This window comes from Rutilus rutilus (assembly GCF_951802725.1).
Source record: "Rutilus rutilus genome assembly, chromosome: 11".
Classification (NCBI taxonomy): Eukaryota; Metazoa; Chordata; class Actinopteri; order Cypriniformes; family Leuciscidae; genus Rutilus; species Rutilus rutilus.
In genome coordinates this window covers 16,790,955-16,818,075 of record NC_140216.1, presented here as the reverse complement: position 1 = coordinate 16,818,075, position 27,121 = coordinate 16,790,955, and the positions used below count along the sequence as shown (strand labels likewise).

The 27,121-nt window shown below is 38.2% G+C and overlaps 1 protein-coding gene across 6 annotated transcripts; it reads right to left on the bottom strand.

The window, feature by feature from the left end:
• Positions 1-487: 487 nt before the first annotated feature.
• On the bottom strand, positions 488-25,104 carry LOC311299618 (uncharacterized protein). 6 transcript variants are annotated; one of them, XR_014629168.1, is made up of 14 exons: positions 24,870-25,094; positions 23,116-23,178; positions 17,625-22,395; positions 17,086-17,182; positions 16,911-17,008; positions 14,856-14,918; positions 13,866-13,928; positions 13,470-13,532; positions 4,622-4,690; positions 2,850-2,909; positions 2,561-2,587; positions 2,272-2,474; positions 1,365-1,524; positions 488-1,227 (listed from the first exon to the last, which is right to left on the bottom strand). XR_014629168.1 is itself a non-coding variant. In XM_084423301.1 (13 exons), exons 3-13 carry the CDS (start codon positions 17,848-17,850, stop codon positions 2,475-2,477), a joined length of 846 nt encoding a protein of 281 aa, XP_084279427.1. In that variant the 5' UTR covers positions 17,851-22,395; positions 23,116-23,178; positions 24,870-25,104; the 3' UTR covers positions 2,353-2,474. The 6 variants fall into 6 exon arrangements, 1 of the variants encoding a protein (XP_084279427.1); XR_014629167.1 differs by lacking the exon at positions 13,470-13,532 and having other exon boundaries at positions 24,870-25,096; XM_084423301.1 differs by lacking the exons at positions 488-1,227; positions 1,365-1,524 and adding an exon at positions 13,668-13,730 and having other exon boundaries at positions 2,353-2,491; positions 24,870-25,104.
• Between the last annotated feature and the right edge of the window lie 2,017 nt (positions 25,105-27,121).

Here is a 27,121-nt window from a genome sequence, read left to right as displayed (position 1 = left end):
GTGCCTATCACATGTAATTTTGTAGCGAACTGTCTTGTGTGATTAAAGTTTTGAGCTTCAGAATTTCCGATAACATAGTGAGTTTTTAGGGAGCAACCCAGATAGCAAATGACATCTGGCCCAGTTGTGGCCCACATCTTCCAAATTCTTCTGGCCCACATACCGCATGGAATGACGGCGATGACTCAACCTGAGTGTGGCAGCTAGAAGTCAGCCATAACCGGGCCAGATGTGGGCCACATCTCAGAAATGGCATGGGCCACAACCGGGCCAGACATGGGCCAGATCTCAGAAATGGCATGGGCCACAACCGGGCCAGATCTCAGAAATGACATGGGCCACACCTGGGCCAAATCTCAAATGACATGGGCCACACCTGGGCCAAATCTCAAATGACATGGGCCACACCTGGGCCAAATCTCAAAAATGGCATGGGCCACATCTGGCCCAGATCTAATCATAATATAATAAAGAAAATACTCAAATAATCAGTCAAAAGTGATTTAATAAATATAAATATTTCATGAATACATTTAAATTTATAAATAGTAATCAAAAACAGGAAACAATACATATAATAAATACATTATATAAATATATACAATAAAACAGGCAGGGTCCAGAAGGGGGTACTGCAAGAAACCAGAAGGTAGTCCAAAGAAAACAAATATTTATAAATAAAAATCAAAAACAGGAAACAATAAATATAATAAATACATTATATAAATATATACAATTAAACAGGCAGGGTCCAGAAGGGGGTACTGCCAGAAACCAGAAGGTAGTCCAAAGAAAACAAATATTTATAAATAAACATCAAAAACAGGAAACAATAAATATAATAAATACATTTTATAAATATATACAATTAAACAGGCAGAGGTCCAGAAGGGGAGGACTGTCCAAAGAAAACATTAGACCAAGGTCTACATATTAGGAACAAGTTCTACATATTATGAACAAGGTCAAGCAAGTGTCACTCAGAACCAGGAGAATTTAATAAAGCAAGTGGAGAATCAGATCTATAGTTAAAAAACAGAGCAAGGCAAAAGGGCAGCCCGTTGAGCAGGCAGAACAGGCAATTGTCAGAACCAAGAAACAGTCAATTTTTTTGTCTTGCCCGACGGCCTCCATCCCTGTCTGCGGAAAGCTGCAGCCATCTCTTTATCCAGTTTTCTACTTCCTGGTCTGTTGCAGTGGAAGTCAAACGGTTTCTTCTGACTGCAGCTAAAATGACACATATGACCAACAGTAAATAAGCAAATTATTATTATTTATCATAAAATCTATCATTTATAGGGAATTGTTTTTTAGCTGACACCAAACACAAATAAAACACAGTAGTTAAGTTCAGAAAGCCATACCATTAATTACAGTTTTCAGCGAGGTGTCTTTGAATGCCGCTTTTCCATTGATTCCCCTCCAGTTCATTTGCCGGGCCATGTCATTTGATAAAAGGAAGTTCAGAATCCGCCATACACTTTCCTTTACTGTTGTGCCTCCCCTCAAGGCTAACGTGTTTATCTGTAAAAATAAATATATGGACAAATAAAGGAACAAGCAAACATCATACTCGATTAGAATGTTCAAAAATGGGTTTGGCTTTTACCGGTTAATATAACAGTTCATTTGAAATTATTTAGCCTATAAAAGGATAGTAGAATAGCCGAATAGCCGTTTCTGTTTTGAAGTGCATAAAAGTGTGTCCATCCATCATAAAAGTGCTCCACACAGCTCTGGGGAGGTTAATAAAGGCTCTTTGAAGCGAAGCGATGCGTTCGTATAAGAAAAATAAATAGCTTCCAGCAGACAGGCCTTGGAAAATATACAGCCATTCACTGCCATTATAAAGCTTGGAAGAGCCAGGACATTTTTTTTATATAACATTGTATTGGTCTGAAAGAATAATGTCATATACACCTAGGATGACTTGAGGATGAGAAAATCATTAGCTAATTTACATTCATTTCAGTTCCTTCAGCAGTAGGGGGAACTTATTCGCAACCATCAATCTCATTGGTTAGTGCTAACTATGACCATCCACATTTTGACTTCAGCAAATCAGTTAGAGTGAGTACAATTGCCGCTTCTTCACCAAGCCAAACCTTTCTTGTTGCTTAACCATTCCATGTCGAACCGGCCCAGCCAGTACAGATATGATTTTAACACGTGGTTGACTACATTTTTTACCATGTACAATGAACAAAAGATGAAAACACTGACACAGTTAATTGATGAGTTAAATTGTTCTATTGAAATATGAAATCTTACCACAGCTGTCTTGTAGTCTTCCTGCTGCAGCTGCCCCTCAATGACTTAAAGTTGTTGAAAACTTGACAGTGGAAAACAGTCTGTGTTTAAAGTTGGGTTGTCTTCTGTAGTTGATAATTTTTTGAGATCGTAGACCAATTTAACCAACGTTCCCATCTGTTCTTTGATCATTTCTTGGTTTGCAAGAATTTTGCGTATCCAAGCTATAAAAAAGAAAAAGCTATGAAAAAAAGCATATTACTGTGTTAAAAACAAAAAAAAGCATTAAAAAAAAAATGTCAGTACTAACCTTCACTGAAACCAGTGTGGGATGATGCTAAAGAGAGGAACACCACAACAATATATTAGTTTGAACATGTAAAATAACAGTACAAGGAAGTAAAACTCTTTTTTTACTCTATAGCTCTGCAGATTTGGTTGTACATAATTTGGTTTAATAGGTTAATGAGTTAAACACGGTCAGTTTTAGAACTTAAATTGTTGTGAAAGAATGCATGTTGTGTAACAGTATTTTGGAAATATGGGTAAACCTGTAAGATTTGAATGCAGTGTTAGTGAACTGACACAGTATTACTTACAACTTAAGACTTCTGCCTCTCCATGTCTAAAGTGTGAGGTGCGATTCCTTGCTGTCAAGGCTAATTAGTGGGAAAGGCCAAAGTTTAGCAGTAGATTTTAGCACACGTTACAGTCAGGTCCATAAATATTGGGACACAGGCACAATTTTTATTTTTTCAGGTATTTACCAAAACATATTCAAGCTATAGTTATTTAATGGATATGGGCTGAAAGTGCACACTCTCAGGTTTAATTTGAGGGTATTTACATCCAAATTGGAGGACGGGTTTAGGAATTACAGCTCTTGAGAGAGCCACCCCCCCTTTTTCATGGGACCAAAAGTAATTGGACAATTGAATCAAAAACGATTTCATGGACAGATGTGGGCTATTTCTTTGTTATTTCTTAATCAATTAAGCAGGTAAAAGGTCTGGAGTTGATTCGAAGTGTAGTATTTGCATTTGGAATCTATTGCTGTGAACCTACATCATGCGTTCAAAGGAGCACTCCATGCAAGTCAAACAGACCATCATTAGGCTTCAAAAACAAAATAAATCCATCCGAGAGATAGCATTAATATTAGGAGTGGCCAAATCAACAGTTTGGTACATTCTGAGAAAAAAGAATGCACTGGTGAGCTCAGCAACATAAAAAGGCCTGGAGGTCCACGGAAGACAACAGTGGTAGATGATCGCAGGATCCTCTCCATGGTAAAGAAAAACCCATTCACAACATCCAGCCAAGTGAAGGACACTCTCCAGGAGCTAGGCGTGTCATTGTCAAAGTCTACAATCTCACAAGAGCAAATACAGAGGGTTCACCACAAGGTGCAAACCATTCATAAGCATCAAGAACAGAAAGGCCAGATTAGACTTTGCCAAAAAGCATCTAAAAAAGCCTGACCAGTTCTGGAAAAGCATTCTTTGGACGGATGAAACTAAGATAAACTTGTACCAGAGTGATGGGAAGAGAAGAGTATGGAGAAGGAAAGAAACGGCTCATAATCCAAAGCATACCACCTCATCAGTGAAGCATGGTGGTGGTAGTAGTGTCATGGCATGGGCATGTATGGCTGCCAATGGAACTGGTTCTCTTGTATTTATTGATGTGACTGCTGACAAAAGCAGCAGGATGAATTCTGAAGTGTTTCGGTCAATATTATCTGTTCATATTCAGCCAAATGCTTCAGAACTCATTGGACGGCGCTTCACGGTGCAGATGGACAATGACCCGAGGCATACTGCGAAAGCAACCAAAGAGTTTTTTAAGGGGAAGAAGTGGAATGTTATGCAATGGCCAAGTCAATCACCTGACCTGAATCCGATTGAGCATGCATTTCACTTGCTGAAGACAAAACTGAAGGGAAAATGCCCCAAGAACAAGCAGGAACTGAAGACAGTTGCAGTAGAGGCCTGGCAGAGCATCACCAGGGATGAAACCCAGCATCTGGTGATGTCTATGCGTTCCAGACTTCAGGCTGTAATTGACTGCAAAGTTTGATTTATGATAGTTAATCTCTCCCATTACTTTTGGTCCCTTAAAAAGTGGGAGGCACATATACAAACTGTTGTAATTCCTACACCGTTCACCTGATTTGGATGTAAATACCCTCAAATTAAAGCTGAAAGTCTGCAGTTAAAGCACATCTTGTTCATTTCATTTCAAATCCATTGTGGTGGTGTTTAGAGCCAAAAAGATTAGAATTGTGTCGATGTCCCAATATTTATGGACCTGACTGTATATGGGTAAATTATGGGTTAAATGGGAAGAAAAGGTTTTATCGTAAATTTACGGGTTACTGATGTCTGTTTCAATGGTGTTGATGTCCTCCTTTGGTTGCTGTGGATTTGTTTTTGGCACCCTGATGGCATCAAAACAAGCCATAAATAAATGTCACCCCTGAATTTGGCTAACATTAGATATTAATGGAGAACTCCGGTCAATTTTAACATTGAGCTAATTTTTTTTTGTAAATTTGTAGCCAGCGCACATACCTGTATTTACTTCCTTTTTTCGGTCGAAGCCCACAGTAGTCGATTGTCGAGAGTCGACAATCAACTACTGTGGACTTCGACCGAAAACAGGAAGTAAATACAGGTATGTGCGCTGGCTGAATTAACATCACTTTTATTCATATCTTTCACATCTACTGCAGTCAGATTCACCCGTGATCACTCTAAAGGAATCACTCACATGGCTGAGCACTTGTAATGACACATCAAGGATGTTAAAGGGATACTCCACTTTTTTCGGAAATATGCTCATTTTACATCTCCCCCAGAGTTAAACAGTTGAGTTTTACCGTTTTAGAATCCATTCAGCCGATCTCCGGGTCTGACGGTACCACTTTTAGCATAGCTTAGCACAGATCATTGATTCTGATGAGTCCAGTAGCATTTCTTTCAAAATGACCAAAGAGTTTCAATATTTTTCCTATTTAAAACTTGACTCTTCTGTAGTTAAACCGTGTACTAAGATCGACGGAAAATGAAAAGTTGCGATTTTCTAAGCCTATATGACTAGGAACTACTCTCATTCCGGCGTAATAATCAAGGAACTGTGCGGCTGTACCATGGGTGCAGCAGGCGTAATGATATGACGCAGCGCCTGAAAATAGGTCTAATAGGTTAGACAAACTTAGTCCCGGTCACGTTGGAAGAAGTTACCGAGCTGGGGACTATTTTCAGGCGCTGCGTCATATCATTACGCCTGCTGCACCCATGGTACAGCCACACAGTTCCTTGATTATTACGCTGGAATGAGAGTAGTTCCTAGCCATATAGGCTTAGAAAATCGCAACTTTTCATTTTCCGTTGATCTTAGTACACGGTTTAACTACAGAAGAGTCAAGTTTTAAATAGGAAAAATATTGAAACTCTTTGGTCATTTTGAAAGAAATGCTACTGGACTCATCAGAGTCAATGATCTGTGCTAAGCTATGCTAAAAGTGGTACCGTCAGACCCGGAGTTCGGCTGAATGGATTCTAAAACGGTAAAACTCAACTGTTTAACTCTGGGGGAGATGTAAAATGAGCATATTTCCGAAAAAAGTGGAGTATCCCTTTAAGAGGCTAAAAGCAGGTTTAAAACGTGCCCCATTTAAGTCAACAGGGTGGAAATTTAAAAAAAAAAAAGAGTATAACACGGTGTAAGCAACACCGATTTTTGTCGTTCTCTGTACTGACAGCACTCCAAATTTACAAAAAAAAAAAAAGAGCTCAATGTTAAAATTGACCGGAGTTCTCCTTTAACACAAAACACAAAGATATAGGGATCTCCCAGTCACGTGACCCCTAGCCGAGTGTCAGCCATTTTGACGGAATACTTCAGCGCACCTACATACACGAGAATGCGGATTATCACATGTTTTATGACAGCAAATTGATTAAAATAATATAATAGTATATAATGGGTCACTGTATTAATTATCTTGAGCCTGCTGTAATGTTCCTATAAATATATTTTCTTTCCAACTGTGCATTCTGAATAATAAATAGGCTAAATATATGTATCCACTAAGCTGCAGCAGTCCGCTCGTCTTCCCATTAACAGTTTTTTTTTTCTTCTCTTTCTGACATTTCATACCTGTTGGGTTTACATTTTTTAATTAAATTGACTATAAAAAAAGATTGCTTGTGTGTGCTGGTGTTTATTCCAGTCTTTTAAAATAGTTGAATGCGCGATCGTGCCTGTAACGATGTTAAATAGGCTAATGTTAGGCTATTTAATCAATAATGTACACAGGGTAGAGGAGAATGACAGTCAACTATATTATAGCATTTTGGGCATAAACATGTAAACAGTGAAAAGATTGACATTGAAAAATGACACAGAATGATTAAAATTTAATATTTAATTCAAAAAATAAATGTTCGTGGTTCACACTGATGTTATTCATTTGTTCTCACACACTTCAGCGTCACGGTCACTGGTTTAGACGAACACTGACCATTATCTATTATTAGCACAGCGGCCGTCAGCTAACTCTTCACGTCATGTCATCACAAAAAGAAATATACAAGAGGAAGATAAAGGAATTAGAAATCATAGATCCATATGAAGCACCACAAGTTCTTTTTTTACAGACATTAAATGTGTAGAAAAACTTCCTGACATTGAGTTCGGTGACATACAGCTAAGTTACCTTATTCACTTCCCATCACGCTACACCGGAGCTTCATTAGATTAGATTAGATTAGATTCAACTTTATTGTCATTACACAAGTACAGGTACAAGGCAACGAAATGCAGTTTAGGTCTAACCAGAAGTGCAATAGCAGCAAGTGCAGGATATACAGTGGTTCCATAAGTGCAGAACATGGATATGTACTGAATAAATATAGAGTTGAATACTATTATAAACAAAAATTTACAGATAGATTGTCCTATGAATATAATATACAGATAACTATTACTGTGAACAGAGTTTACAGCTAGATATGTACTGAATATAATAATATACAGATGGCTATTACTATAAACAGAATGTTTACAGATAGATATGTACTGAATATAATATACAGATGGCTGTTAATATAAATAGAATTTTACAGATAGATATGTACTATGAATATATATACAGATGGCTGTTACTATAAACAGAATGTGAGCATAATATACAGATGGCTATTACTATAAACAGAATTTAACAAATAGATATATGTATAAGTTAGGCTAATGAGCAGTATAACAATGGATTTAAAGTAGTGCAAATAAAGTTTGGACAGAAGCTATCCGAGTGAAAGTGCAGTGGAAAGTAATTGCATATTACAGTTAAGGTACGATATTGCAATGTATATATAAACAGTCGGTACTGTAAATAAACAGTCGGCAGTGCAAATTGAGCATATTCCAGTCAAGGTAGTAGTGCAAGATGCATATGTAAACAGTTGTTACTGTAATAACAGTCAGCAGTGCAAATGAACATTATAGTATTGCAAATAACAAAATGGAGGCAGGTGTGAGGAGGGAGAGGAGAGTCAATCAGTATATGAGGGGAGTGGGATCAATGAGGGTTAGAGTTTAATAAAGAGACAGCTCTGGGGAAAAAACTGTTCTTTAGTCTGCTGGTCCTGGTCCGGAGGCACCTGAAACGCCTGCCGGAGGGCAGGAGAGAAAACAGTCTGTGGGCTGGGTGAGAGGAGTCCTTAAGGATGCTGCGAGCTCGATGCAGACAGCGTTTCCTCTGGATGTGCTCGATGGCAGGTAGTGGAGTCCCAGTGATGCGCTGGGCGGTTTTCACCACCCGCTGCAGTGCCTTGCGCTCTGCAACAGAACAGCTCCCATACCACACTGTAGCACAGTTGGTCAGGATGCTTTCTATTGCACAGCGATAGAAGTTCACCAGGATAGTGGAGGAAAGCTGATTCTTCCTCAGTGTCCTCAGGAAGAAAAGGCGCTGGTGAGCCTTCTTGACCAGGCTGGAGGTGTTGGTTGTCCAGGTCATGTCCGCCGAGATGTGGATCCCCAGGAACTTGAAACTGGAGACACGCTCAACAGCCATTCCATTGATGTGGATGGTGTCGTGTGTGCCTCTTGACACTTTCCTGAAGTCCACGATGAGCTCCTTCGTTTTGGTGGTGTTGAGGAGCTGGTTATTTTCGGTGCACCATGTGGCCAGGTGCTTGATCTCCTCCCCATAGGCAGTCTCATCGTTGTTGCTGATGAGACCAATCACCGTAGTGTCGTCCGCAAACTTGACGATGGAATTAGATCCGTACACAGGCTTGCAGTCGGAGGTGAAGAGGGAGTAGAGGAACGGGCTTAGCACACAGCCCTGTGGTACACCAGTGTTGAGTGTGATGGATGTGGAGCAGTTGGAGCCTGATCGAACATTCTGGGGTCTGTTGGTCAAGAAGTCCAAAATCCAGTTGCACATGGAGGTGTTGAAGCCCAGGTCTCCAAGTTTGGCTATTAACTTAGTTGGGATGACAGTGTTGAATGCTGAGCTAAAGTCAACAAACAGCATGCGTGCATAAGTGTTCTTATTGTCCAGATGTGTGAGCACAGAGTGCAGTGCCATGGAGACTGCATCCTCTGTGCTCCTATTGCTACGGTAGGCAAACTGGTGTGAGTCCAATGTGGATGGTAGAGAGTCTTTTAGGTGTGCCAGGACCAGCCGCTCAAAGCACTTCATTACGATGGGTGTGAGTGCTACAGGGCGGTAGTCATTAAGGCACTTCGGGCTGGAGTGTTTTGGCACTGGCACAATGGAAGTGCATTTAAAGCATGTTGGTACAGCTGCTTGGGCAAGAGACAGGTTGAAAATGTCTGTAAAAACCCCAGCGAGCTGCTCCGCACATGCCCTGAGTACGCGTCCAGGGATGTTGTCTGGTCCAGCAGCCTTGTGCGCGCTGATCCTGCTCAGTGCATTGCAGACATCTGTGGAGGAGAGTGTGATCGGTGGGTGGTCAGCTGAGGATTTGAGCTTGGTGGCAGTTTCTCTGTTGTCTCTTTCAAAGCGAGCATAAAAGTCATTTAGCTCGTTCAGGAAGTTGACATCAGTGGCTGCGGGGGTGGAGTGAGAGGGTTTGTAGTCACTGATGGCCTGAATGCCCTGCCACATGCGCCGAGGGTCAGCGTTGGAAAAGTGTCCCTCTATCTTAAGCTTGTAGCAGTGCTTGGCCTCTTTGATGCCCCTTTTCAGATTTGCTCTGGATGTGCTATAGGCTTGTGCATCTCCTGATCTGAAGGCAGTATTGCGTGTCTTCAATAGGAGTCGCACTTCCCTGTTCATCCATGGCTTCTGATTTGGGTATGTGGTGATCTGCTTCTGGGTTGTAACACTGTCAATGGTGGTATTAATATAATCCAGTACAGAGGAGGTGTAGCAGTCAATGTCCGTGTGAGAGCCACTGGTGGCTTGAGAAGCAAACATACTCCAGTCTGTGTGTAGAAACCTTTCCTGGAGTGAGAAATCTGCCCCCGCAGGCCACACCTTGATGGTCTTCACTGATGGCTTCACGCGATTGATCAGAGGTGCATATTTGGGGGTGAGGAACAAAGAAAGGTGATCTGACTGTCCCAAGTGGGGGAGGGGTGTCGCGACGTAAGCTTCAGCCATGTTTGTGTAAACATGGTCTAAGGTTTTGTTTCCTCTGGTGTGACAGGAAACATGCTGGTGAAATTTCGGTAGCACTGACTTTAAGTTTGAATGATTAAAATCACCCGCAACAATAAACGCAGCTTCCGGGTGAACGGTCTGTTGTTTACTGATGGCTGCGTGAAGTTCTTTCATAGCAAACTTGGCATCAGCATCCGGGGGAATATAGGCTGCAGTTATAATAGTGGAAGTGAACTCCCGCGGTAGATAAAACGGTCTACATTTAACCATGAGAAACTCAAGGTTAGCTGAACAATGTCTCCCAACAATAGCAGAGTTTGTGCACCAAGCTTTGTTAATGTAAATGCACAATCCACCACCTCTGGTCTTACCGGAGCCATCTAATGTTCTATCCGCCCGGAATGTATGGCGTCCCGCTAGCTCAATAGCGTTGTCCGGTATTCCGCTGTTTAACCATGTTTCCGTGAAAATTAGAACATTACAGTTCAAAAGTCTCTTGCTGTATGTGATGTTGAGTCGAATCTCCTCCATTTTGTTCAACAGCGACCGTACATTGGCAAGGAAAATGCTGGGTAAAGAGAGCCGGTGTGGTGTTAGCTTTAGCTTAGCTCTTAGTCCTCCGCGCTTCCCCCGCCTTTGTTTACGATCTCGCCGGCGCCTGCGAGCACTTCCGCCCGGCCGGGCAGAGTGCATAGCCTCGGGTGATCTGGCGATCTCAGGAAGGAGTCGAAGGTTGTCCATAAAACTGTCGGAAATTCGCAAACCAATATCCAAAAGCTCACCTTGGGTGTACGATGTTAAGGCACAACTGTTCTGGACGAACAGACCCGAAATGAGCAAGAAAAATACTGCTAAATTACAGAATCTGGAGAGACCGCGAGCCTCGCGATGTACTCGCGCCGCCATCTTGGATCCTTGGGATGCATAAAGCATACACAAGCTTAAAAGCATACACAAGCTTAGCAGGCTATCGTTATCACAGCATCGCTCGGGCATGATAGAAGAATAGATGAATATTTCGCGACGAGCTGTATCAGAGCCCGTCTCTGGCTGTATTATAACCAGCGGTTTAGCATTTTCCATTCCGTCAAGATGGCTGCTCTAAATGGCGTGACGTCACGCGGGACATCCCTATAAGCTGTGTCTGAAATCACTCCCTATCCACTATTTAGGGTGTCGGCCATTTTGTAGTGGTGTCCGAATTCTGAGTGAACGACATCATTCCCTACATTTGTTCACTACTTTTACCCACAATCCTCTCTGAACTAGAGCGTACATCCGATGTACACTTGCTGAAGCACAATTTCCCACAATCCAATGCGTAGAGGACTGAGCTCGCATGAAAGTCCGGGAGCGAGTGAGTTTAAACCAGAGATTACTTTACAACTTATCTTATTTTTGCTTTAACATTGATTTAATCCTTATCCTGTCATCTGTGAGCGTGAGTTTAACAATTTCAATCGATGAAACTACAAAGCTGGCACAGAGGTATTACAAAATAATCAATATGATTGTTGTTAATTTTATTTTATAAAGCAAGTAACATGTAAGATAAAAGGAGTTTTATCACGTGTGACAAAGCCTTTACTGCGACAGCTCCAGCTCTCCGACGCGCAGTGTAAACGTCAGCGTCCGAATTCACTCACTTACTTTCGTTCACTCCTTGCAGATATAGTGCACTCAAACGCCATACACTATTATATAGGGATTAGTAAATGAGTGAACGGTTTCAGACACAGCTATAAACATTCTAAGATAAAAAAAACATTATAATCCAGTCATTCTAAGCCAAAATGGGGGTCAACCTAGGACGAATTGCAACAGAAGCAAACTAAACTAATTTTGTATCCTCAATATATCCTGAGTAAAAAAAAAAAAAAAAAAAAAAAAAAGCCCTGAAGAATCCCATTTGGGATTATACATAAAGGAAGTAGTACTTTAAACCATTATTATTGCAGAGATGGGGTTTGGGGCTGGGTCCCGGGGACTGTTACTGAGGGTTCACTTTTTTATTTTACCTTCCTTTGTCTTCTGCATTTTCCTTACCCCTTCTCTCCTGTTCCCTCAGACTCATCTCCCAGAAACAGTCCCACAGACCCATCCCCAAACCCCATCTCTGCAATATTAAGTAATAAAGGCTGGTTTAAAGTACTTCCATCTATGTATTAATGCTCATGGGTAGCCTAAACAGGTTCCATTCAGACCTTAACATCAAGTCTTTTACTGTTATATGCCAACAAGACATTTTCACTTGGCTATACCCAATGTTTAGATCTGTTGTGGTATTTATGCAAATTAGCACATACATAATTAGATTATGCACCGTTTGCCCATGTTAACCTGTTAAGCTGCAACCCCACTTTTGAAAAATCCCCAGAAATGACATACCCAAACTGAAACACATACAGTTCATGAACCCTTTGTACTAAAAGCACAAGTATGATCTCATTTGAAAGCTGACACCTGGCAGTTTATTGTAAATGTAGAATTAATTATTGTCATAATGAAAAATTTTTTTATAAATAGCTTCAAAGTTTTGTAAAGTTATTAGAAATTATTTTTTATGAAACATCCTCATGAAAATAAAATTGAAGTTGGCACTGGAGCAATCTAGAAATGCATTATAGCTAAAGCCACATGTCTAAACATTTTATGTTTAAAATCTGAAGATAATAAGTCCAAAACTCTGGATTTAGTTCAATGTTTTTCAAGACCATGTCAAATGACTTTATTTTTAACGTCCTGGAATGTCACATGATCATGGCTCTTCTTCATGTTCCATATATGGACTATTATTGTGCATGTAGCGCCCTCAGGCTGTTGGTATGAATTAAAGACACAGTAAATCAGAGTCCCAAACGCTCATAAAGATTACATCGACGCATTTGGGTATAAATTCAATAAATATTATTCCTGTCTATAGAAATATGATGTAAATCTATGAGAATCTATCAATATTTCTCCAAATCTGCACATTTTTTAGCTAAAGCCCTGAGGCACGTTGTTTTGTGTATCGCTGTCATGACGACAGCACGGAGTTTTTTATGAATGAAAGCGGCTGACGCGCATAATTCATATTAAAGGTATCGACTCATTTTTTCATTTCATAACTCCTGACACAAATTAAGACATAACTGTCACTATGAGTTTCTCAGAATACAATAGTGGTTAAATACTGAAACTTGAGTATTATATATTTTTAATTATGTATAGTTTGTCAAGGTATAACATTAAATCTGATAGTAATTTTGAATTAAATAAATAAATAACGCTTCAGTGCGCGGGCGCACTGGCAACGCTTAACAGGTTAACAACATTTAAAAAATCAACTCAGTAATTCTCATGGTGATATACAGGTTAAAAATGTTACCCTAATCATGAGAAAAATAATGAATAGGCTATATTTGGGTCTTTCTAAACTTTCCCCTAAAGGGATTCTTCTGGGCTTTTTTCCCCTTACTCAGGACATATTCAGGATACAAAAATCTGTTGAATTTGCTTCTGTTGCAATTTGTCCTACCTTTTTTCATAAAACGACTGGACTAGTACATCTCCTGTGTTTTCTTCAAATACTCACAATTCATAGTCTCTGCGTCCTCTCTGGCCAGTGGTTGAGAGTAATTCCCTGCTCTGCTGGTACCTGTACAGGAAAACAAGAGGGAGGAATTGGAGAGGTCAGTGTTCAGGAGCTTTGAGGCAAGTTCAAGTCTAACTATTATAAAAAAAAAGCACATCTACTCTGTAACTCACATGCCCAGTGTTTTCAAATACTCACAATTCATAGTCTCTGCGTCCTCTCTGGCCAGTGGTTGAGAGTAATTCCCTGCTCTGCTGGTACCTGTACAGGAAAACAAGAGGGAGGATTTGGAGAGGTCAGTGTTCAGGAGCTTTGAGGCAAGTTTAAGTCTAACTATTATCAAATTGAAGCACATCTACTCTGTAACTCACATGCCCGGTGTTTTCAAATACTCACAATTCATAGTCTCTGCATCCTCTCTGGCCAGTGGTAGAGAGTTATTCCCTGCTCTGCTGGTACCTGTACAGGAAAACAAGAGGGAGGATTTGGAGAGGTCAGTGTTCAGGAGCTTTGAGGCAAGTTTAAGTCTAACTATTATCAAATTGAAGCACATCTACTCTGTAACTCACATGCCCAGTGTTTTCAAATACTCACAATTCATAGTCTCTGCGTCCTCTCTGGCCAGTGGTTGAGAGTAATTCCCTGCTCTGCTGGTACCTGTACAGGAAAACAAGAGGGAGGAATTGGAGAGGTCAGTGTTCAGGAGCTTTGAGGCAAGTTTAAGTCTAACTATTATCAAATTGAAGCACATCTACTCTGTAACTCACATGCCCGGTGTTTTCAAATACTCACAATTCTTAGTCTCTGCATCCTCTCTGGCCAGTGGTAGAGAGTAATTCCCTGCTCTGCTGGTACCTGTACAGGAAAACAAGAGGGAGGATTTGGAGAGGTCAGTGTTCAGGAGCTTTGAGGCAAGTTTAAGTCTAACTATTATCAAATTGAAGCACATCTACTCTGTAACTCACATGCCCGGTGTTTTCAAATACTCACAATTCATAGTCTCTGCGTCCTCTCTGGCCAGTGGTTGAGAGTAATTCCCTGCTCTGCTGGTACCTGTACAGGAAAACAAGAGGGAGGATTTGGAGAGGTCAGTGTTCAGGAGCTTTGAGGCAAGTTTAAGTCTAACTATTATCAAATTGAAGCACATCTACTCTGTAACTCACATGCCCAGTGTTTTCAAATACTCACAATTCATAGTCTCTGCATCCTCTCTGGCCAGTGGTTGAGAGTAATTCCCTGCTCTGCTGGTACCTGTACAGGAAAACAAGAGGGAGGATTTGGAGAGGTCAGTGTTCAGGAGCTTTGAGGCAAGTTTAAGTCTAACTATTATCAAATTGAAGCACATCTACTCTGTAACTCACATGCCCGGTGTTTTCAAATACTCACAATTCATAGTCTCTGCATCCTCTCTGGCCAGTGGTTGAGAGTAATTCCCTGCTCTGCTGGTACCTGTACAGGAAAACAAGAGGGAAAATGATTCTACAATAATTTAATGTGTGTGGCGATCGAAAGTGAATGATAATAATGTACGGTCAGCAAGGTTTTCACTGTTGTGGCTTGCTTAACCTCTCGAGAAATCAAACCTAATGAGTGCAGCACACATTGAAACTCAGTAAACATACTGCGATAATTTATAAAATCCCTATAGTGTCTCATTATTCAAAAAGTAATTGTTCAAATGTAAGAATTTAAAATGAACGATGGAGCAGACATTTAATACGATTAGGGGAAAAATGCCTTTTAAATGAGTCATATAATGGTACATGCACTTTTACAAGTTGATTGTACTGAAATGTGTGTTGGCAGTGCCTGTACACAACCATCATAAAATGATAAAAATCCATCCAGTGTTTTTTTTTTAATCTTCATATGTTTTCCCCTCTCTCAAATCAAGCCGTTCGACCATGTGACGTCACAAAAATCGACGCCCCTCCCACGATTGTTGATTGACAGCAGCGTTTCAACACAGACCCACCCTCGCTCGTGAGCGAGCTGTCAATCATAGCCCGTGCGGACCGACGCGGTCACTGTTGATATGCTGGACTGGAGCACTGTCTATGAGCAGAATGGCGTCTAAGCGATTGTGGTGTTCTGTTCTTGGGTGTAATAAGGAACACAGCATCATTTTGATGTTCCTAAATCCGAACCACTGAAGATGCAGTGGCTGAGTTTGTTTTCGAAGGGAATATTCCCCAAGATCAACGTCAATGCTTTCATGTTTGCGCGAATCATTTCACACACCAGACTGCTTTACAAACGAGGGTCAGTAAAGCTGGTTTTGCTAAGAAGCTGCTCTTGCTAAGAAGCTGCTCCTGAAAAAAGGATCGGTACCAACTATTCGTGTTCCTTCTGCACCTCCAGAAGAAGTGAGTGTAATGTTTTATTAACCTTTATATTAATATTTATATTAATCTTTGCAAATCATTAGCACGCTTCACGATGAATGCGGCTGTTTACATTACGGCATGTTTTCTATGTACGGCGTTCTCAATATAATTCATAATCCCACGTTTATAATGAACAGCGCGTTATGGTTATTGTGTTATTTCAAAAGGTGTACGCACATAACAGAGGGGCGGGGTCAGCACAGCTCATTATCATTTAAAGACACATGCACTTAAACGGCGTGCTGAAAACAGAGCTGTTTTTGACCAGGTAAAATTAGTTCTTACAATACTAATGAGAATTTAATTAAAGTATATTACAAACTTTTAATTTAGACCCTAAAGAATAATATTAGCTTGTACAAAAATGGCATTATATGACCCCTTTAAATGTAAAAATATGCAGATTTAGATTCGTCAAAGCTGATTTAACATTGATGAGAATATTGCTTCAAAATAAATTATATTTACAACACAAAAAAATCCAAGTGAATGACCGATTTACTTGTCCGAAGGACAAGCACATGACAAGGCTTAATGTCGAGCCCTGCTTTATTTAAACCAATTGTATGCCTCATTGTTTTTACATAATATGTATTAAGTAGGGATGCAACGAAATTAAAATTCTGGGCCGAAACCGAAACTTCTGGATGCACTTGGCAAAAATAATCAATCATTTTCCTGAATTAAAAAAAATAAGTCAAACAAAAATAGCCACAATTATTTTGAAAGTAACACAAAAATTGGACAGAAAATAGGTCCATAATAAAATAAATATATATATATTCAAATTAATATATTATTCTTTATTCAGTTCTATGCAACAGAATCAGATTTCATAGATTGTCCTAGAAAGATATTATCAGAGCATGCAAGCAGAGCATAATAAACGGATTACAAAAAAAGAATCGTTTGTGACAGCCCTACTAAATTCAAAGACAAAAGTGTATTCCCAGAACTGATGATAGCATTCCTCAAACGAATTCACAAAAAAACAAATGTGTTAATAAAACAAATTAATAGAACTATAACTGTGGCACAAATTGGCCAATCTTACATTTCCTGATGGGGTTGATTTGCACTTCTGGCGCTGCTGGAAGTGGAAAGTTTGCTTCATCCTCAGTTTCACTATCATCGAAATAACGTGCCCTTTTACTGAAGAAAAAAATCAATTATTCAATTGATTGTCCTCATTCAGCAGCCATACTCTGCTCTGTATGTGCTGTATTTACATGTGTCTTTTTCTTCTCACGGGGGGCGAGTCCACGTCTGTAAGGTCTGTGTTTATTTCTGCCTCTGGTAGTTTTTGGCGAGCTTCTTCATATGTTTCTGTATAGATAAACAACAAGGTTTCTGTGAAGCAAACTAAAAAAAACATTAAAGAGAAATTATGAATAAATAATAGGAGAAAATGAAGAAATTTTATATATATATATATATATATATATATATATATATATATATATATATAGGCCAGATTTACTAAATAGGCACAATCTCTTTTTTGGGGGGAGGTAAACAATGGTGCAAATACCAGGAAATTAACTAGCACAAACCTTAGTTAATCACCTTGCATGATTCATTTAAATTAATCTGAATGATTCAGCATGAGTTTGAAAGGGAAACTCTTAAAACCGCATATGCAACAAGGTCAGCCGCAAAAACAACTGTTCACACCTTTAGTGTCTTTAATAAATCCCGACACCAAAAGACGGTTTATGCTGGTGCAACCTGTTAGTAAATCTGACCCATGGAAGCTAAGGATATGTACCTCTAGTAAAAATAATCCGGGTTTTGAAGGGAGTCCAGGATGGTCCTGGCTTTACCATTGATTTTATGGCTTTAACTCTATCTTCATATTTGTATGGAGGCCACATACAAACATTGTCCCTTACCCAATTATGGGGGACAACCTCGACTTCATTTGTGGTTACAAAGATTACGATATGATACATTGGCTGAAAAAAACAAGAGTTGTAATTAATTTTAGACTTCATTTAGATTCATTTAAAAAACGAATTCATATAAATGCCACTTACAAAAGCATGTCCCACAATATAATCCAGAAATGGTGTTGCTGCTTCTCAAGAACTATGTACATTAATTGGTGATATTATTAAGATGTGTGAGTCAGAGGGAAGACTGCAAATTTGTCTCCCAGAGGCAACCTCACACACTTCTGCCAGGGCTTTGTGAGCTCAGTAAAGTGCATCACTGTTGACAAATTGGACACGATGAATACTCCCATGTTTCTGGAGTCAAGAGGGTAAGTGTATAAGGCCTCTTTCTCTCTATACTCTTGAAACATAACATACTCTTTACCCCCATAAGCAATGATGTTTTTTACTGAAATCACTTTGCCATGAATAGAAATGCAATCATCTTTGCTCGATATTCGCAGCATGACACCATCAACAGTAAGCTGTCTGAACTGATGTACTGCTTCTGTCAGTGTTTGTGGTACAGGTCCATTTTTATGGGGGCACATCAGTGATATTTCATCAGTGGAATAACAGTTCCTTTCCTCATGTTCTGACAGCCTGCGGATTATCTGTGCAAGTGGATTGTGAGGTTTCCTTACCAATCTCTTAAGCTCACCAAGATAATTTTCATAGGGGAAGCCAGATATGCCATCTAAAGGACCATGCACTTTAACATCACTAGCAAGATGTACCAAGCCATGAATGTTGTATACCACCATCTCTTTGCCATACAACAAGCCATAATGCTCAACAAATGATACCAAAAAGGAGTGAGCCAAATCATTCATTTCGATACAATATTTTGAATTTGCCAAGATGTAGATGGCAACAGACAACAGCATAAAGTTATCATAAACCTGGCGAGGCAACACACTCTTTAAAACAACAGGGCCTGTGTACAGCAACAGTTGACGGAATTCAGTTGCCTTCCAACGAAGTCTCTCACTGAGAGCCCTAGGCTTTCTGGCAAACTCTGCTGGAATGAACTCCTTCAATGCTACCAGTCTCTCAGAGATACCCAAGACTTGAATGCTCGAAAGTCTTGTACGCAGGGGGCCCACTGCACCACACCACAGATCCGTTAGACGTCTCACTACACCCAAACACACAAGGTGCATGTAATCATGAGGAAAACTCGTTACCATGTCAATGTCAGTTTCTAGAAGAGGACAGTGTGTTAGATGGTGTTCCTCATCTAATCCCAGTCGAAAAGCTTCATCTGTTCTACAGGAGGCATCGTTCTCAGGAAATGTCATGCGGTGTTTCACATAGGAACCTTTCTGCTGACATTTGTCACAGCCATAGTATCCTGTGTGAGATTTTATACCTTTGATAAAGGCTTGTGCTGGAGCGTCACACATGATAGACGTTACCTTGACAAAGAAAGTCTTGCCACCAAAAACAAAACCTCTTCTTAAACTCTGCAACTCACAAACTAAGTGACTGAGATAGTCAGAAAGATTTTTTGGCTTAGTGGTCCCACAAAACAACCCTACGACAACAGGTTTCTTAGATAGACCTTTGAACATGCCAAGAATAGGCCAAAGTTGAACTGAAGAACTTTTGAAAAGTGGGATGCCGTCAAAATTTAGCTGCATGTTAAATGTGTGCCCGTCTGTAAAATAAGAACATACACTTCTCAACGTGTTTCTGAAAGCATTGACAATACCAAAATAGTGGAAAGATCCACCGGCAATCATCTCCACATTGTACTCTGTTTTCGTTTTTAACAGTGACCTTCCATCTTTTGGCAGGAATGGTAAATGCACTTTAAGAATTGCCAATAAAGCAGAAAGTGCAATGAGAGATACACCAAAACGAAGTGCCCAGTCAGTAATGCTGCTTCTGAGATCACTTTCATCGTTTGTTTCGCCAGTACTGCTACAATCATAGCTACTGTTTGTATTCTCACTAACAGAGATGCAAGTAGGATTCAGATCTGAAGGTCTGCAGTCAGAGGGAATGCCACCAGGAGGAATGGTAACAGGAGAGTTGTTAAGATTATCAGTATGGTCATACACCTCATGATTCACTGATTTAAGAAAAGTGTCAACTCTTTTGAGGGCCCTTTTCCTAAGATTGCTGCGTTCATTGTAATTCATCACTAGTGAACACAATACAGAGTCACAAATAAAATATGCATGGAATATCCCTAATGAGTTCAAGCTCAGGATGTTCACTACCCTATAATGAGAGAGAAACAGCAGATTAGGAGAGCAAGTTAAATTAAAGGGATAGTTCACAGTAAAATTCTGTCATCCTTTACAATCAACAAATAAACATTAAATGACAGTGATTAAACAATATACAAGTCAAGAGTATTATTCTGTATTACAGGTATTTACAGACAGGTCAAAAGAGACAAGAGTTTGGTAGAACAGTATAAATCCATACATTTAAAATAAAAACAAATTTTTTTTTTGCAAAAACAATATCTGATCATGTGTCATCATACTAACGCTACAGTGGATTGAATCTAGTTGGTTTTGTTTTTCTTTTTTTCTCCTTTTTCCTGCATTGATTCTTTACACATCTATCAAATCATGTGCATCATACTAGATTTTTTTTAGCTGGCTTTCCGTGTAGTGTAGCTATCACGACTTTGCGAGATGAGTGTAATAAGATACGAGTTATAAGATATGTGCAAACAAGGTGAATAAATTTGTATTCATAAACTTTATCACACTTGAATTGTGATACTAAACTAAATCTTGTTGAATCTTATTCCTAAATAATGAATTTGCAGTTTTTTCCAAGCTGCATTCATAACCAAAGAGTAAAATTGCGTTCTAGGGTCTTTAATGTCGGTATTTTTTTTTTAAATATAATATTTTGGCATTCTAGTGTTAATTTTGAATCTTAAAGTGTTTTATTCATTTGAAAAAAAAAAAAAAGAAAAAAAAATTGTGAAAGACAGGAGGTGCTGACTGGAAGCGTGGACCTCTTTTGAGTCCCGCCTATATTAGGTGAGTTAATTTTAATTCATTACGGTTTAATAATTATGATACTAAAAGTAATCTTTTGGTTTAGATTTTTAATCATGAATAATGGATTTGTTGCAGTTTTTGCACGATAATAGCCGTTTAATGGCGTCAAGTGATTATAGTATTTTAAATGTATTAAACTTTTTCTGCTCTAGGACTAATATTAAATGTAAAGTTTGCTTCATTAAAGGGATATTTCAGCTCTGGAAAGATGAATGTGTATTTAAAATGGGTAATTTATGTAGTAGAAATGTGAAATTATTTTTGAATTTGGAGCCTTCTAGACTGAGAAAAGCCAGAAAATTTATTTTTAGCTTTTGGGGATGAAAAACTACAACTCCCAGAATGCACTTGCTTCACTGCCCTAGGAAGCCACGCCTACCGGTGAGAGAGTGCAGTTAAACACAAGGCTAGCTACTATTGAGTCTCCGTGACGAGTCTGACAGGGATTTCGAGATTGCCCAAAATTTCCTGGATTCGGCTTTTGCGTTCTACATCCTCCATTGATTAGGTTTACTGTGGCGAGCAGGACGAGTGAGAGCGACACAAGGCTGGTGGCTTGTTTACTGATGATGAGCAACAATGGTGAGATGCACCGTTCTCGTATCTCACAGAGGAGCGGGAATTTCCTTATCAATCAATCCACAGCAACGATCACTTGTTTAGCGTTCATGTAAACACTACATTCAGATTCACCAATCGGAGTGAATTCAGTTAGATTGAAACAAAAGGTGTGCATGTAAACAATGAATGGATGACTGCAGAAAGCAAAAGCCGAATCCCGGACATTTTGGACGATCTCGACGGCCGGACATGTCCGGGAAAAAGAGGATGGTAACCCCTAATACTTTCTCCTACTACTCAGCTTTCTCCACAGAACAAGAGTCTGTTAGCTTAGCTTCCAAATAAAAGATAGCTGACACTATCTGTGTTCATGCTGTGAGTGAGATCGCATCCTCATATGGGCGGGTTGAAAACATGCGGAACAGCGCCTTCTACTGGCTGTAGTCTTTAGCCTTTGGACAAAAAATCCTCAGATGACGCAAAATTATGATTTTTGCGTCAGAGGATTTTTTCCAGACCAAAAAAAAACAAAAAACAAACATACAAATCTCTCGTCTCAGGGGGATATGAGGGGGGAAAGCATGGTAATTTGAAAATACTACAGGTTTTCTACTGATACAAAACTTAATGCTAAATCCTGAAGTATCCCTTTAATGTTAGATATACGGTAAGCAAATTTAGCATTGTACATCTTTATTGATGAGTTGTTTTCATTAAAAATAATAATAACCACGAATTAAGCATTCATTTTAGAAGTAAGTGGAAATCCAAAGACCTTTTGTGTTAAAACGCAGGTATACCTGTCATCAGTCTAATTCACCTTGTTAAAAGTTCTGTTTAATATAATAAATTCATTTATGCTTCCATGACAAGCACATATACACTAAAGAGAAAATAACTATACAACTGTAAACACCTTTAAGTGATGCTTAAAAAAAAAAGACAACTTACCTTGGTTGAAATAAGGGATGGTTAGAGAAAAGAAAAAAAACAGTGGAGGATGATGCAAAATCTAAAAAAGGAAACAATAAAAAGAATATATTACAGGTAACCACTACAGTAGTCCAAAATGTTGAATGAGGTGTATGCTGCAAATTAATCTAATATGAATATATAAAATAAATCTAAAGTGAAACTAAGAATGTGCTTAAAAACATCTTATAGCAAAGGATGACTGTGGCGAGCAGGCCGAGGCTGAGGGCTTTGAGAGAACAGCTGGAGGCCAGTGTGATTACTGATGAGTGACACCTGTACGTTGCTCATTATCAATCACTCACCAGCCTCCGTTCTCTCACTCTCAGCCACACCCTGCTCACCACAGTCACAATGATCTGTTTGCAGACAAGAAAAATGGGTAAAATAAGACTGAGTAACTACTGTAATATCAACTATTACCTAGGTCTGTATAGACGTGCAGTAGTCAAAGAAATGAATTGATTAATCAAATTGTGGTAAAAAAAATCATGGATTTTAATTTATTGACTAGCAAAATATTATGGTAACACGAGAAACTGCATTAATTATGCCCATGTTTCTCATCTTTTCAGATAATTTTCAATTAGTCACAATTTTGAACTGGTAAAGGCAGATAAATAAACATTAACATGGACAGCTAAGATAAAGTGCAAATAAGGGAAACATCTCAAGCTGTTAAAACATGGCTGATGATGTAGCTTTAAAGAATATAGGCTAAGCCCAAATACTAACTTAAGTGTCTCAAAAATATACTTACATGGATAAAGATGCTTAATGGTTGAAAGAGCTCTTAAAAGAGCTTTTGGGGGTCATTTAGCTGCTGTTGACACAAAAGCAAAATGGAGAAAAATAAGAAACATGACTGAACAGAATTAATTTTATCAATATATATATATACACACATTCAGTAAACTTTGAGTTATTATTACTTAATCAAAATAACCCAGCTGCTGATTGATATTACTTGGAATAAAAAAAAAAAAAAAAAAAAAAAAAAAAAGGGTGTGTGTTTCTCTCCCTCCATTGTGTCCACTGTCTCCCCTCCTGTCCCATTTCTCATAGGTTGTTCTACCCTAACTGGTCAGCGGTGTCCGTCTTTTAACAGCGGAAATGAAAGGGTGAAAGGGAAGCTGTTGGAATTGTGTTTATTTATTTTGATTGGGAATTCTGTGAAGTCATTGATAATGTTGTTTTTCTCCCTTGTTTTTCTTACTTTTAGTGGTGTGTTGGCCACAATTAACCTAAGAACAAACTGCCTGAGTTATGAACGCTGTTGGGGCTTTTTTGCGTATTGAAGGAGAAATTCTTGTTATGCTAGGCTGTATAACAGTTCATAAGAATACCGTGTTTACTTTGGTTGTTTAATTGACGTTAATGACAGACAGCACCACGTTTCTAAGGTTGCTGTAATTGTAAGACCTAATCCAATATCCTCCCTGAGACCCATAAGGGAAAACAAGTTTTGTTAATGTTTATATATATATATATATATATATATATATATATATATATATATATATATATATATACATTATTTGTAAACATGGCCAAAAATTTGGTTTTCCATTATATGCGATATGTATATTTTCATTGTCTCTAATTTGAATAGTAATGTGTTTTTAGGAAACATGTAATGGAAAAAAGTAGCTATAACGAGTAATAAATAGACAACATTTTTATAATAGCTCATATTTCATATAAATATTTAGCATTTCTTTCCTATTCACTTGTCTCCTAAAATGCCTGACAAGCATGTCCCGGTGTCCTCTACAGTGGACATGAATAAAACAGATGCATGTCTCATAACAGAACGTCATATTCTTATTTAAAACCCCAAAGATGTGAATTTATTACAAAAAAAAAATGTAATTGATCAAATCATATTTCTATAAGAGTGCTGAATTTAATCATCCAGTCAGTGTCAGTCAGGATAGGGGGGTTGTCATGATGCAAACTCCAAACATTTGGTATCTCTGAAAAGCCCTGAATTTTTAACGTTACAGGACAAAATGGTCTCAAAATAATGTCATCTAAGCTACAAAGGAAAACTTCTCAGGCAGATATAATGATAACATGGGCACATATATTTATGTATGGGCACATATATTTATGTTTTCGGCCATACACGCGCCGAGAACCGCTGTGAGGTTAAAAGAGAATATCGTATTTTCCCGTGTCGTTCGGCCATTTCTGTGGGTGCTTGAGCAGTGTTCACGCGCTGTCTGAGAAGAGGCCGCGCTTCAGGAGTAACTTATGTTTAACGAATTCAGTTCCCTTTCGCATCTGTGATTCATAGTTTTTTAAAATACTTTATTGTAATTATCATTAATAAGTAGGGCCAAACGTTAACATGACAGACATGCGCACGCACAAGTGACGTAACAGATTTAACAGCAACAGGTTGTTTGCCTCTGTTAATAGATTGTATAATTTACTTAGTTCATGTTTTTAAACGTCATTGATAATTGTAGTTATAATTTGTGAAGTATATCGAATAATTAAAGTACTTACCTCCAGAAAACTCAAGTTATTCCTCTCAGCAGGGAGTAGACAGTCAGGATGTGTGCACGCGCTGGCTCTGACTGGCCAAACTTCCGTTTTCGCTACCTATTGTTTTCGCGGGCTTTGCACGCGAGTCTGGCACCAAAGTTTATATATTTTAATATTTATACATATATAAAATGTATATCATCACACAGCATACCTTGTTAAATTATCCTGGCATTCAATTATTAATAATAATAAAACTGCTGTGATTGGTTAATAGAGCTTCGCGGCTCTAGCGCCGCGGTGGTTGATGGGTAAAATTGCCATTTTGTGATGCTCCGAAGAGGGAATTTTTTTTTTTTTTTTTTTTTATGCTTACAAAAATATACATAATAACAGACAACAACAGAACTAAAACAAATAAAAATAAAATAAAAATCACAAAGGGGGGAATCATGTAAATTAAACATATTGATAAATCATATATGAGAATTACATGACACTGAAAAAAGGAAAAGAATTAACAGACAAGGGTGTAGATTTGATTTGAACATTGGGGGGGTTGAAGTTTGGGTTCTGCATATTTTTCATGTTTCATGTATAAATATTGGGGGGGTTGTAATGCATAGATTTAAATATTGGGGGGGTTATCTCCCCCCCAACCTCCACAAACTACACCCCTGCAAACAGATAATGTTTTTAAGGCCTTTTTGTTCTCAGACAACTTAATTGAAAAGAGGTATTTTTCAAGTTATTTAAAAAATGTAAGAAAAAGAGGTTTCATATTTAAATATTTAGATTTATGAATATGAAACTTTGCTAATCAGATTAATTACATAAAAATGACCTTTTTTTAGATTGATTATAATCTACAAAGCCTAGGACCACATCCTTCCAATACAACACACATTCATTATAGATTTCAGGCTTATAAATCCTAAGACATCTTGCCAAAACATTTTGGTAAATGGACAATACCAAAAAAAAAAAAAAGATGAACTACAGTTTCGTCAGAGTTGTCACAGAAAGAACAACTGGAGGAAATATCCTTTTTGAACTTTTTGAGGTAGTGACTTGCAGGGTAGTATTTATGAATTATTTTAAAAGAAATCTCTTTTACTTTATTGGTTAAAAAAAAGAAAAAGATGTGGAACTGCATTATTCCAGTAAGCGGTCACAGACGGTAAAGTAACAATGTTTTGCTGAAAAAGTGAACGGACTGATCGATTGTTTTTACAGGGAGAAGCAAAGCACAATTTGCCAACAGGAGTATTGACCAAACTCATAGAGACTGTAGAGGTTGAGTTCCTCTCAATAAAGCAAGAGCACCTGATGGGATTGAACACCATAAATAATGAAAATTCTTTGGGAGAAACAGGAAATTGAAAGTGATATAAAAACTCCTTATATGAAAACAACAAACCTTGAGGATTGATTAACTGACTAACTAACAAGATATTTTTATCAAACCAATTATGAAAAAATATAGACAGTTACATATTACAGTTTGATACGGAACTTTTCACCTCATAAATATTTTATTTGGAATAACTGTAATATTTAATATATTTAATATATTTAATATATATATATATATATATATATATATATATATATATATACACACACACACACATATATACGCACACACATGTATAAGATATTACAGTTATTCCAAATAAAATATTTATGAGGTGAAAAGTTGTGCTTGAATATCAAAGACTCAAAGAATATCATGCCAAGAGGGATTGCCTGTGAAAATCAGATAATATTGCTGGTAATTTTTCAATTTTGTAGTTACATAACAGAAGAAAGTCATGGGATTTATGGGAAGAACATGTTGTGTTGTTGGATGTAATGTTCACACGATCGATTTTTACATTCAACCTATTTGTATTTAACTTTGTTTTTGTTTGTCAATAAGTCCATCTCACAATTTTTAATTTTATTCTGTGCTTTCAGACTCTTTTACACAGTAAATTGTTATTTGTTAAGCTCCCTCAAAAAATCATGCAAAGTGATTGCCTTTAACTTAGTAAAATGAAAGAATATAATGCTGTAACAAATGCTTATTTAGTGGTGTAAATTGAGCTAAATAATGGAATATTTACTGCAACTTGGAATTTCAGTTGTATTTAATTGTTAAAACAATGCAAACTGATTTCCTTAAAATATGTTTTACTCCACTTAAGCACTTCACACATACATTATAAATCGATAAAAAAAGGTTCCATTCATCACATTTACAAATTAGTGACAGTGCAAACTATTTTAAA